Source organism: Neophocaena asiaeorientalis, unplaced genomic scaffold (assembly GCF_003031525.2).
Source record: "Neophocaena asiaeorientalis asiaeorientalis breed wild unplaced genomic scaffold, Neophocaena_asiaeorientalis_V1.1 scaffold45, whole genome shotgun sequence".
Lineage (NCBI taxonomy): Eukaryota > Metazoa > Chordata > Mammalia > Artiodactyla > Phocoenidae > Neophocaena > Neophocaena asiaeorientalis.
Genome location: NW_020174642.1, coordinates 11,920,993 through 11,934,834, shown reverse-complemented (window position 1 = coordinate 11,934,834; position 13,842 = coordinate 11,920,993). Strand labels below are relative to the sequence as shown.

General features: G+C 52.8%; 1 protein-coding gene across 1 annotated transcript; it reads right to left on the bottom strand.

Annotated features, from left to right (window-relative positions):
- Positions 1-4,861: 4,861 nt before the first annotated feature.
- LRRC3 (leucine rich repeat containing 3) lies at positions 4,862-8,130 on the bottom strand. The gene is made up of 2 exons (XM_024758289.1): positions 7,997-8,130; positions 4,862-7,190 (listed from the first exon to the last, which is right to left on the bottom strand). The coding sequence occupies exon 2, from the start codon at positions 7,037-7,039 to the stop codon at positions 6,266-6,268; it is 774 nt and encodes a 257-aa protein (XP_024614057.1). The 5' UTR covers positions 7,040-7,190; positions 7,997-8,130; the 3' UTR covers positions 4,862-6,265.
- Positions 8,131-13,842: the final 5,712 nt, after the last annotated feature.

Here is a 13,842-nt window from a genome sequence, read left to right as displayed (position 1 = left end):
CTGCTTCTGTCTCTGCTGCTTCTGTAGCCCTTCCTTCAAAGGCCCCCTCCTCCCCAAGAGCAGTTGGGCGCAGAGGGGAGGTCAGCCGGTGGGCTTGTCTCTCCGTCTCGCTTTGCACAGAACTCAGGCAGGTGTGTGGCTGCTTCTGACAGCTGAGTCAACCACGCGCCTGCCCTCTTTCTGGCCAGTGTTGTTGCCGTGGTTACAGATGCAGACCCTGGCACACCTGGGTCCCAGTGAGGTCATCCCCGCTCCTGGCCGGCACGGCCGCATGCAGGGCGGGACCCGGGAGGCCGGGCTCTGCTCTGCCTCCAGCTCTGGCCATTCTTCAATCTGGGGCTAAGCCCGGGACTTGCCTCTTTGTTTTGACAACACTCCAGGGCCCAGATGAGGACTTCCAGGCCTGGGTGTCAGAAGGCCCGGATTCCAGCCCCACTCTGCCCACAACAAGCCAACTCCTGCATCCGCCATTTCTCCCCCTGGACCTCAGAATCTTGGGTTTCTTGTCTGAAAATAAAAACATTCCCGACCGAGCCAGGCCCCCGTGAGAGCCCACTGAGGTGCCCTGCCCGGCGCCACGTGCTGTCCACGTGCCCTCGTGGCCGCTGCTCTTTCCCAGCAGGCAGCCTGCCCTGGGCTCACCAGGGGCCTGAGCGCTCATTTCCACGTCTGCTTCCTACAAGGCCGTGCAGCTTGGCCGCCGCTGAGACCGACCTCATCCCCATCAGTCGGCACGGCCTCCGTGGGTTCCCCTGTGTGCAGCCCGTCCCCCGGCCCACCCTCACCAACTCCGGGCCCGGGCACCCACCCAGAGGCCCTTCCTCCAGGCCGGGTCCAAGCTGCTGCCCCTGAAGAGCTGTCCCTCCTGACACGCGGCCTCCTCAAGATGCTGCGCCCAGCCTGGCACTCGGGGGTCCCCCAACATCTGCCCTCAGGGCCCCCGGTTAGGGGTCGGCAAGGCCTCGCGTCTCTCCCTAGCCTGTGGGGGGCGAGGCTGAGCGGGGCCCCCAGACGTCCCCTGGGCAAAGGAGGAATGAGCGCGTGTGTGCGCGTGTGTGCGTGTGTGTGCGTACACACTTTGTGGGCACGTCTGCTGGCAGGGGCAAGTGGCCAGTGTATGGCCCTGTGTGAGCGTGAATGCGTGCGCCTGTGGGCTTGCCTGGTGGGTGTGCGTGCACGTGTGGTGAGCGTGGGTGTGTGTGTCTGGGTGATCACGTGCGTACATGTGTATGTGTGCGTGCACGTGTGTGCACACTGTAGGTGTGTAGTATGCGTGTGTGGGGGGACCGTGGAAGCTGGCGGGCTCGGAGTTCCAGCCCTGCTGTGGCCCCCGCACTATGGCCCTTCGCCTGGGAGGGTAGCTCCCATCTTGCAGGGAAGGGAGTAAGGCGAACAGGTGAAGTGAGCTCCCGAGGTCACTCTTGGTCATTCAGCCAAGGCATTAAACACGTACTGACCCCAGAACTGGGGCTCAGTGAGAACAAGCAGGGCAGCCATGGAGCTCAGATGGCCATCTGCTCCTAGCACAGCAGCCGCTCTCAAAGTGGGGAGACTCTTAGTCCCCTGAAGCTGCTGTAACAAAGGACCACACACTTAGTGGCCTAAACAATACCAATTTATTTATTTATTTTCAATTTTGTTTGCGGTACGCGGGCCTTTCACTGCTGTGGCCTCTCCCGTTGCGGAGCACAGGCTCCGGACGCGCAGGCTCAGCAGCCATGGCTCACGGGCCCAGCCGCTCCGCGGCATGTGGGATCCTCCCGGACCGGGGCACGAACCCGTGTCCCCTGCATCGGCAGGCGGACTCTCAACCACTGCGCCACCAGGGAAGCCCCCAATTTATTTTCTTAAAATGCTAGAGGTCAGAAGTCCAAAACGGGTCTCACTGGGCTAAAACCAAGGTGTGCAGGGCTGTTTCCTTCCAGAGGCTCCAAAAGAGAATCCATTCCCTGCCTCTTCCAGCTTCTAGGGGCTTCCTGCGTTCCCTCCTGCGTTCCTTTGCTGGTGGCCCATTTCCGATCTTCACAGCCTCCCGGGATTAGCACCTGGACATCCTGCGGGGGGGGCACTGCTCTGCCCCCAGAACTGACCTGAAGGGCGAGGTGATGTGAAAGCAGAACTGGCTCACCGGGTGCCAGGCGGTGCCCCTGAGGGACCCCAGAAGCAGTGCTAACAACCTCCAAACGGCCAACAGCCTTCTCGGGGCAGGAGAGGGCGTCTCGATTGTAGCTGCTGTCAATGGCCTTGAAGTAAAGACTCTCCCATGGACAACCTCAAGCTGTCATCACGGTGTCGACTGACTCACAAAATTCCTCAAAACCCGACAGTCGGCCATTACGAGCCTGTTGGAGCCACTCCAGGCAGGCCCAGCACCCCCTGCACCCCAGCCCTGGCCCGGCTCTTCTAGCCGTGGGTTTGCAGTGCTGGCGGCTCCACAACATGGCAGGGTAGGTAGCGAGAGCAGGTCCGGCCCGGGTTGGGTCGCAGAGTCACAGATAACAGAGCCCCTCCGCGGTGGAGTTAAGCACAAACGTTTATTGAGGATTTGCAGTCGGTAGGTGGGGAGGACAGTAGAATGGGGTTTGGGGCCAAGCCTCCAGGAAAGGCGACTCCAGAAACCGCCCCAGGCTCCTGCCATGGGGTGGGGAGGAGCTGCCACGAGTCCAGAACATTCCATCTCCTCCACAGTCTGCAGGGCCTCCTCCCCAGGGAACTTAGTCCAGGACCCAAGTCTCGGGCAAACGCATCTTGGACAGCGGGCCGCAAGGGAGGCTGAGAAGCAGCCGGCACAGGGCTGTCCAGCCCCCCGCCTTTATCCCCTCCCCTCCGCCCCACCTCCTCCCTGGAGCAACTTTCCTTTAAGAAAAACACAACCAGGTTTAACGCCAGTCCCGCGTCCAATTTAAAACTGTCGTCCACCCTCCCTGCAGGGGGACTGAGGGACTGGGTCCCCGAGGTGGGGGGCAGCCCCTGGTTCCAGTACCGGGGTCCTTCCCGGAGAGGAACCATTTCAGGCATCCTCCAGCCCCAGCCTCGAGGCCCTCCTACAGCCTTGCAGCCGACCTCGAGGAGGGGCCTGGGGTGCTTCTGGAGCAGAGCTGGGAGCCCAGCCCACCAGGGACAGCCTCTGTGTGTCAGGATGGCTCTGCTGGGGGTTCAGCAGTATGCCTGCTCATCTCCCAATGCTGGGCCACCCAAGGGAGCAACTGTGGGTGTCTGGGGGCCCCAAAGTCCAAAGAGGAAGGGAGGTGGGGTGTCAGGAGGCTGTGAATGTGGGATGTCCACTCCTAGGGTCAGGATCAGGGGTGGGGCTCTGGTTTCCAAGGGGACTGTCCATGGTGAGGCCAGGAACCAAGAGAGCAAGCAGTCTCACGCCGGCCCAGAGCGGCTGGGCAGGGGGACCGGGCTCCCGAGTGGCCCATGAGCCCCTCACTGCCCCTCCCCTCCCCTCTGGCCCCCATGGGAAGGATGAGAGGCCCAGCTGGGTGGCTGTCAGGACGGTGCACTCACTCCGCCCCTCTGCCCCATAAGGAGCCCCAAAGTCATCCCACCCTGACCCCCAGACCCTGTGAAGTGCTACCCCCACAGGCAGGAGGGGCTTTGCAGAAGCGGGGCTGTGCGCATGAAGCTCTTTGAGGCCTCTCACCTGGACTGCAATGACAGCCAGGGGCCACCCACTGCCCCCCGACTGAGGCACCCCCTGTGCTGTGTCCCCACCACTGTCAACAAGGGTCCCCTCTATGGGCCCGGCTTGACCCCGGCCCCACATAACCAGAAGACGACAGATGCCGGCTCATGCCGGCCCATCGGTGCTGAGCTGGAGGTGGAGGGTCAGCCCGAGGGCTCACAGGGCTGGGGATGGGCGTCTGCACTCCCACAGGGCAGCAAGGAACCGGGTGGGCCCAGGCAGGGCGTTGCCTTCAGCAGTCCCTTAGGGGAGGGGAGAGGAAGACAGAGAAAAGGAGGAGGGGGAAAAGGGCAAGGGGAGGGCTGGGCTCCCAGACACCAGGGCTGGGAGCTGCCATGAGCAGGAAGGAGCTTCCGGGTCCTGCTGGTCTTGGGAGGGAGGTATGCTCTCCGGGGAGATGCCACGAGGGGCAAGGAGGCCAGAAAGGCCAAGGAGGCCAGAAAGGCCAGGGAGCCCGGCAGCGCCCTGACTCTGGACCCGGGATGAGAGGGGGTGGGCCCTCGGGTGTGCTCTGGGCTCCTGGGCCCACTTCCTCTTCCCAGCAGGGCAGAACAGGAGCCCGGCAGGCCCACACCAGAGGGAAGGCTGGCTGGGCGCTGGGTACCAGCAAAGGCTGGGGGGAAAGAAGCCCCACTCACTCCCCGTGCGCCCCCAGAAGAGCATCTGGCTGGCATCAGGCTCTGGGCTGGTTCTGTGTAAGAGCAAATGAAGAGTTCCCTGGCAGCAAGGAAAGGGTCCCCCAAAGTGCCCAGGCTGGCTGGCACCTATGGGACACGAGCTGCAACAGCAAGACCCTGACATATGCCCCCACCTCCATCCAGGCCTCAGTCTGCTCTCTTCCCCTGACCCAGGGACTCAGGGTCACGTCCATCGGGCAAACCCGCCAGGTGACGGCTCCTTGTGCGGCGGGACCCCTCTCCCCACTGTGTGCTCCCCGGGATGCACGGGGAAGGGGGACCCAATTCACCCACAGAGCCCGTGTCCCGCTGGTCAGCCGGCGGCCACACGTACCTGCTCCCATGCCGTTTGTCCCATGAGTGGACCGGCACCCAGGCTGGCTGCCTGGCTTTTTTAGTTCCCACTGGAAGGGTGGGTGGGCCGTTGGTTTCCTGAGGACCCCGGCACCATTCGCAGCCTCGTCTGAGCCCTGCCCCCCACTCCTGCACCCTGGTCTGGGCGGTGGGCAGAAAAGGGCCCACCCCACACTCAGAGCACAGAGCCCCCGGTTCACACTGTGCGTGCTGTGCCCCCGGTGACCGCAGGCACGGCGCTGGGGTGTGGGAGGGTAGCGGCATCTGTCGGTTGTTTTTTAACGCACCACAACTGAAAAATCATGACGTGTGGCATCAACGCGTCCCACTGCCAGTCCCATGACACTTTCCGAGGACAAACCTCCCTCGACTTTTGCCCTTTCTAAGCATCTGTCCTTTACACCTTAGATCCATGAACAATGTACCCCTAACTTGCTTCCCCCCAAAATACTTGAAGTAGTTTAAAATATAAACACTCATACAAAAAGACCGTGAAAAATAAAACTGGAAAGACAGATCAGGGTTACACAGGTGGAGGGAAAGTCTACCCTGAACATGAATTAGGTAAGAAAACTGAGGAGTAAAGTAGCACTGAGAGTCCTGTCAGCAAAGCTGAAACGGAGAGAGAGTCCCTGTCGCTGGAGGAAACGAAGCAACCAGTTGAACAGCCCTGAAACAGAGGTCGGTCCTCCCATCCATTGCAAAGGAGCTGCTTAGTGAGTAGAAAAGCAAGGCATGGAGCCACCCAAGATGACAGGCTCCCTGGGGCGGCCACAGCCGCGGGAGCAGGAATCGGGGAACGGCCACACTTCTCTGGCTGCTAACACGGCCCCCTGAGGAGCTACTATGGACCTTCCTCAGGTTTCTCTCCATGGTTTAATTTTTTTGGTTTGGGGTTGTTATTTTTTTTTTTCCCCTTCTCACTGGACTGAAATTTTGGTACAAGTGTTACTCTTAACAAACATTCTGAGAATAAACAAAGTTGACAGAGTTGTTCAAAGGTTACATGTTCCACTTATCTCCCGAGAAAAATCCGGTCTCTACCACTTGGCTGTGGAAAGAGCCCGGTGGTTAGAGGTGTTCAGGAAATACTGGGGAAGCAAAGGCAAACCAGTTCCACGGGGCAGGACGACCTGTGCCTACAACCAACAAAATGCACCCAACCTCCTCGGGGAGCCTCACTCATGGGCACGCACCCTTTCTTCTCTGAATGCTGGGGGCTCAGAGGCGGGCGCCCCGTGGGGCAGGCTCCCAGCGCGGAAGGGACGTCTCAGGATGGACGGCCTGGTTTTACATCCCAGCTGGATCTCTTCCTGTCCGCGACCTTCCATTTCTCTGAGCCCGTGTCCCCATCTGTCATTGGGTCTGATGGTAGAATTGCCTGACCTGAAGGTGTCCTGTGGAAAGTGCTCTGTCAGAGTGAAACACTGGACAGAAGTAGCCGTGTCACCCTCCCTGGGGGAACATCGAAGGCGGGACTCAGTCACCATCTACTACAAGAGTGACGGGAGACAGGTGGGCCTCGGCCTGCTCGAGCCATTGGGCACTAGGGCGCAGGGCTGATGGGGTCCTTGGACACAGGAGTGCTGGGCAGGGACTTCAGGTACTCCAGGTGCCTCCTGGCGTCCTCCTGGTTCTGGCGCACGTAGTACACGACGTAGGTGATCACCATGGCGAACCAGCCGAACATGGTGAGCAGCATGGCCACATCGGTGGTCTTGTGGTGGACGCTGCAGAAGCTGGCACCAGAGTCGAGAGCCTGGATCAGAGGCTTCCCCACGTATTCCTCCTGCACCGAGGTGTGGCAGGCGATCTCGTCCACCGAGTCAGGGTCCAGCTTCAGCTCCCACAGGGCCTCCTGCAGGGCACACTCGCAGTGCAGGGGGTTGTGGGACAGCCGTATCTTGGCGCTGAGCTTGCCCAGCGCGTCCTTAGGAATCCTGCGGATGTGATTGTGAGACAGGTCCAGCAGCCGCAGGCCCCCGGCCAGGCCCGAGAAGGCGGCGGGGCCGATGGTCTCGATGGCGTTCTGAGACAAGTCCAGCTCTCTCAGCTGGTTCAGGTGCTGGAAGGCTCCGTTGGGGATGCGGGCGATCTTGTTGGCATCAAGCTTCAGGAGCACAGCGTCAGTGGGGATGTCCTTGGGGATCTCCTGCAGGCCCCTCCCGCTGCAATGGACGGCCACGGCCCCGGCATGGTCAGGGCACTGGCAGCTCTGTGGGCAAGAGGCGCCCAACCGCAGGCAGAAGAGAAGCAGGAGGCAGGAGCCTCCCGTGGGGACCGGCAGGGAGGACGGGCCCTGTTTGCCCATGGGGCCCATCCTGACCACCTGCAGACAGGTGGCACGTTGCTCTCAGTGCTGCGGTCTACACCCTTCCCCGCTCCCCGGTGCCGCTGCGGAAGGGACCATCCCACACAGACAGAAACTCTGCTTCCTCGCGTGCCAGGAAGAACGGTGTTCTCTTTCGGTCCTAAAAGAGAGGAGCAGTCAGCGTCGCTGGCCGTGGCCTGGCTGGGGACCCGGGGGCACACTTTGACTTTGGGGGAGATGTCACAGCCAAACGGACACACTTGACCGGGGGTGGGGGGTGTCTCTGTGACTTACTCCTGGATATTCCCACTGCCACCCGGAAGAGTAAGGCTGTGCTGACTGCTGGCTGGGGGTTGTGCCCAGCAAAGCCGACCGAGAACACTGCCACCCTGCCCTGGACACACCCACTGCATACCTTGGGGGTCAGGGGCTTGGACAGCACGGGGTGATGGGAGTCCACCCCTCCTAGCTACTCAGGGCTGGAAAGCAGGAAGACTGGGCTGCAGGGTTTTCATAAGAAACTGGAATGCAAGGGCGACCGCCGGCCACCGCTGGGAACCGAGCCGGCACCCTCATCCCCGCGGGGCTAGGCTGCTGTCAGAAGCTCAGCGCTTTGCTAATTGTGACAATCCCTTTGACAATTATAACATTAAAGCTCTTCTCTGTCGGCCCTAATGGGAACAGCCACCCGCACCGGCATCGCGGTCGGCGCCTTTTATTTCAATTATGTTTGAAAAAGGGAAACGAGAGAAGAGAAAAGCCAAGCCCTGGGCGCGCGGCCCGCGCTGGGCGTGGAGTGGCGGGGCCGCGCGGGGCCTGGGCGGGCGGGGCTCGGGCCCCAGGGGGACCCCAGACCTCGGACCTCGGGATCCCCAGGCTCCGGACCCTAAGGACCCCCGGGACTCCCGGCTGGGGGATGGACGGGGGCGGGGGTGTCCACGCTCCGGGATGAGACGGGAGCTTTACCTGCGCGGCCGCGTCCGGAGACTGCTGTGCAGGAGGCTCTCTGCCGCTCGGAGTCCGAGCCGGCGCCACGCCTGGAGGGCGGCGGCGACCCGAAGGCCTACGCCCAAGTCCGCGGCCGCTGGGTACACACGCGGCTCGGCCTGCGCTCCCGGGGCGGGGCCTGGGCGGAGTCTGGGGCGGAGCTGTGGGGCGGGGCTTCCACCTCGCGTCTTAGGGTCCATGGACTGGCGTCCAAGGCGCGTAGGCAATGTGGGGATTGAGCCATCCTTAGGGTTTTTATAACAGCTTTACTGTGGTGTAATTGATATACAGTAAACCACATATTCAAATTTGATACATTTTGACATTTGTATACAGCCGTGAAACCATCACCACCTCAAAGTATTGATAGTAAATACCCCAGAGTTTCCCGTTTGCAATCCATCCCCTCTGATCCCCATCACCGGGCAAGCACTCACCTGCTCTATCACTAGATCAGTTTGCATTTCCTGTAATTTATATGAATGGAATCGTGGGTGTGTACGTTTTGTCTCGCTTCTCTCACTCAGCATAATTCATTTTGGTTCACCAGGTGCTGATGCGTTTATCAATGGTTATTCCTTTTGGGGCTGAGTAATGAGACATTGCAGGAATGTTCCACCATTTGTATATCCACTCACCCGCTCATGGAGATTTGGTTGTTTCCAGTTGTTGGCTATTACAAATAGAGCTGATATGAAAATTGTGTACAATCTTTGTTTGGAGAAATACTCATTTCTCTTAGGTAAATATCTAGGAGTGGAATGACTGGATCATACAGTAGCTTATTTTTAACTTCTAAGAAACTGCCCAAGTGATTGTACGATTTTACATTCCTGTGCTGTGTATGCTGCACATCTTCACCAGCACTTGGTATGGTCACTCTTTTTAATTTTACATATTCTAATAGGTGTGTAAGGGTATATCTCATTGTGGTTTTAATTTGTACTTCACTCATGACTTAAGTGTCTTTTCATCTGTTTATTTGCTGTCTGTCTATCTTTAAGGAAGTGTTCTGTTCAAATCTTTTACCCACTTTTAATTGAGTTGTTTTCTTATTTTGAGTTTTGAGAATTCCTTGGCATTTGTATCAGATATGTGATATGTATATATTTTCTCTGATTCTGTGGATTGTCTTTTCATTCTCTTTAAAGTTTTTCAAAGAGAAATTTTAAATTTTGATGAAGTCCAATTTATCAGTGTTTTATATTTTATGGATCATTCTTCTGGTGTCATATGTAAGAAATCTTACATATTGCACTTATATTTTGCATTTGGGTCTATTATCCATTTTGAGTTAGTTTTGGTGTACAGTGTGAGGTACGATTCTTCCAACTTTGTTTTTCTATAAAGTTCTTCTGGTCATCCAAGATTCTTTGTATTTCCTCATGAATTTTAGAATCAGCTTGACAACGTCTACCCAAAAAGCCTAGTGGGGACTTCCCCAGCAGTCCAATGTTTCAGACTATGCCTTCCAATGCAGGGTGCGTGGGTTCAATACCTGGTCGGGGAGCTAAGATCCCACATGGCTCGGGGTGCAGCCAAAAATGAAAAACAAAAACAAAAAAGCCTAGTGGGCTTTTGTGTGGGATTGCATTGAATCTACAGATCAGTTTAAGAGAATTAACATCTTGACAATATTGAGTATTCCAATCCATGAACATGGTATATCTTCTCATTTATTTAGAGCTTCTTTTATTTCTTTCATTTGTGTTTTGTAGTTTTTGGTTTACAGATCTCACACATCTTTTGTCAGATTTATCTCTGATTTTTTAATGCTATTGTAAATGGTGTTTTAAGTTCAATTTATCTTTGTTAAATGCTAATATATAGAAATAAAATAGATTTTTGTATACTGATCTGAACTTTGCTAAACTCACTTATTAGTTCTAGTAACTTTTTAATAGAAGCCTTAGGATTTTCTACATATACAATCACGTTATCTGCAAATAAAAAGAGTATTACTGCTTTCTTCCAGTCTGAATGTCTTTTACTTCATTTTCATACCTAACTGTGCTGGCTAGAGCCCTAGTTCAATACCGAATAGGAGGAGTGAGAGCAGATAACCTTGTTCCTCTTGACCTTAAGGGGAAACATTCAGTCTTTCACATTAAGAATAATGTCGACTGTAGGGTTTTGTAGCTGTCCTTATCAGTATAAGAAAGCTGCCTTCGATTACTAGTTTGCTGAGAGTTTTTAACAGGAATGGATGTTGGATTTTGTCAAACTTTTTTTCTACATCTATGAAGAATATTTTTATTAGTCTATTAATATGACGGATTATACTGATTGACTTTCAAGTGTTAAATCAACCTTGTGTCCTTGAAATAAATCTCACTGGCTCATGATGTATTATTATTTTTACATCCTGTGGAATTATTTAATAGATACAGAGTTGCTGAGGTTATTTTTTTCTTTGACTGAATGTTATAGCTTGCATCTCTCAAGGAATTGCCCATTTCATCAAATCTGTTGAATTTATCAGCATAAAATTGTTCATCCTTTCAATATAGAGTATGAAGTGATGTCACCTCTTTCATTCCTGATGTTGGTGCTTTGTGTCTTCTCTCTTTCCTTTTACTGACCAGTCAGTATGGAAGTGTGTCAATTTTATTGATAATCTCAAAGAACCAGTTCTTAGTTTCATAGATTTCTCTTTTTCCTTTTCTTTTTCCCATTGACTTCTACTCTAATCTTTTTCTTACATTAATTTTCTTTTCTTTTTCTAGTATCTTAAGGAGGAAGATGAGCTCACTGATTTGAGACCTTTCTTATTCTCTAGTATAGGCATATCTTGGAGATATTGCAGGTTCAGGTTCAGACTACTGCAATAAAGTGAATATCAAGGTAAAACGACTCGCTTAAATTTTTGGTTTCCCAGTACATATAAAACTTATGTTTACACTATACTGTAGTCTATGAAGTATGCAATAGTATTATTTCTAAAAAATTTATATAACTTAATTTTAGAATGTTTTATTGCTAAAAAAAAGTTAACCATCATCTAGTAGTAGCACCAAAGATTACTGATCGCTGATCACCATAACAGATGTAATAGCAATGAAAAAGTTTGAAATATCAAAAGAATTACCAAAATGGTACAGAGAGATACGAAGTGAACAAATGCTGTTGGAAAAGATGGTGCCAATAGACTCGCTCGACTCAGGGTTGCCACAAACCTTCAATTTGTAAAAGACACAGTATCTGCAAAGTGCAATAAGGCAAAGCGCGATAAGACAAGATATGCCTGCGTAGGCATATAAATTTCCAAGTCTTGCTCTAGCTGTGTCCCCAAAACTCTATGCTGTATTTTCATATTCATTAATTTTGAAATATTTGCAAATACACCTTTTGATTTCTTTTTGACCCATGGGTTTGGAAGTACGTTATTTCATTTCCAGATATTTGAGGATGTTGCAGAGATTATTCTGCATTTGATTATTAATTTAGATCCATTGTTGTTAGAGAACATACACTGTATGTATCAGATCCTTTTAAACTTATTTAGACTCATTTTAAGGACCAGAATGTGGCCCATGTTAAAAATTGTTATGTGGGTACTTAAATATGTGTTCTATTGCTCAGAGGAATCTTCTATAAATATTGGTGAAGTCAAGTCTGCTGACGGTATGATTACTGATTTTCCATCTACTTGCTTCTTAATTATCGACAGAGGCGTGTTGAGGTTCCTGAGATCTGTCTGTTACTCCTTGCAGTTCTATCGTTTTTTGTTTCACGCATTTTGAAGGCTTATATTCAAATTAGTATGTCCTCTTGATTAATCAACCACTTTATCATTATGAAAAGAGCCTCCTTATCCCCAGATTCTTTGCCTTGAATTCTACTTTTCTGACACTTACAGCCACTCCAGCTCTCTGTTCTGATGGGTTAGCATATGGGATAAGATATGGGATATCTTCCTCCATCCTTTTGCTTTTAACCTCCTATGTCTTTTTAAAAAATATTTTTATTGGAGTCTAGTTGATTTACCATGTTGTGTTAGTTTCAGGTGTACAGCCAAGTGAATCAGTTATACATGTACATGTATCAAATCTTTTCCCATAGAGGCCATTACAGAGTATTGAGTAGAGTTCCCTGTGCTACAGAGCAGGTTCTTTTGTTCTTTTTTTCTAATAATATTCTTTTTTCTTTCTTTTTCTTTTCTTTTTTTTAAACCCCACGTTTGTTTATTTATTTATTTTTGGCTGTGTTGGGTCTTCGTTTCTGTGCGAGGGATTTCTCTAGTTGTGGCGAGCGGGGGCCACTCTTCATCGCGGTGCGCGGGCCTCTCACTGTCTCGGACTCTCTTGTTGCGGAGCACAGGCTCCAGACGCGCAGGCTCAGTAGTTGTGGCTCGCGGGCCTAGTTGCTCCGTGGCATATGGGATCTTCCCAGACCAGGGCTCGAACCCGTGTCCCCTGCATTAGCAGGCAGATTCTCAACCACTGTGCCACCAGGGAAGCCCAGAGCAGGTTCTTATTAGTGATTAGTTACCTGTTTTATATATAGTAGTGTGTATATGTCAGTCCCAATCTCCCAGTTTACCCCTCCCCCCTCCTGTGTCTTTATATTTAGTTTCCTTCAGGATTTCCATAGCATCAAAGTTTCATCCTCCATATATTAACTGCAAAGGGAAAAAAAATAGCTTTACAGTGAAGAAACCCAGCAGAAACTACCTTACGTATGTGACCAAGGTTAATATCATCAGTAATAAGACAGACTGACATCATGTAGCCCTTGACACCACGGACTGAGAAAGACACGGCATCACTGCCATGGTATTCTTGCCAAAAACGCACAATCTCTTTCCAGTCGTGGGAACACGTCAGACATACCCACATTGAGGCACTTTTTACAAAGGGACTGATCAGTACGCTTCCAAAATGGAGAGATCATAAAAGACAAGAAATGGCAACTAAATGGGATGTGGGATCCTGGAATATCCCCGGGCACAGTGCGGAAAAGGGCGCACGATAAGGCTGGTGGTGCAGGTGATGGCTTGGTAACCCACATCCACAGGGTGACGGGAACCGTGAGCTCCCGTCTGTCCTCTGTTTCTGCCCCATTTGTCCCTCTGCTCTGTTTCCTTTTCCTCTTTTCCTGCCTTCTTCCGGACTGAGTCCTTTTTGAGCCCATTTTCTCCCTCTAGTTGACTCCTAGCTGGGACTCTTCACTGCTATGTCAGTGGCCACTTTAGCGGGTGGTGTCAGCTGTCACTTCTCATCACAGACTGCGTCGGGTCACATCAGACCACCTGCCGCGTAGGGTGGGAGCCCTGCAGGGTGTGCCCGTCCCCGGCCGTGCAGTGGACATCCACGTGGGTAGGAGCCCCTCCAGTCTTACCATCAACAGTCTTTTAAAGGGATGTAAATAAGATGAGCCGTGCAGCTGCCGCTATGTTATTGTAGAGTAGATTGAAGAGGGGAGCCCCAAATTATGGAATATTTTTAATATTTAAGTTAAACACATGAATGTGGTCACCACCCAAAAGCACAGTGTGGATGCAGGCGCGTCCAGACATTATGCAGTGGGGGAGGGACCAGACACTCAGAGCTCACGCTGCGGCTTCCCTTTACGGAAAGTTCAAGATCAGGTGGTGGAGGCAGGGACGGGGAGGAGGTGCGAGGGGGCTTCTGGGGCCGCACGTTCTGCGTCTTGATCTGGGTGCTGGTCGTCAACATAAGTAAAAAACCCACCAAGCTGCTCACACTTCAGATGTGGGCGGGCGACTGAGGGCGTGTAACTCCTCAATAGAAGAAAACAATGGTGTGCTGGCCACGTGTGCGTTCACAGGTGGTTACGCGTGTAGGTGACGAATAGAATGACGG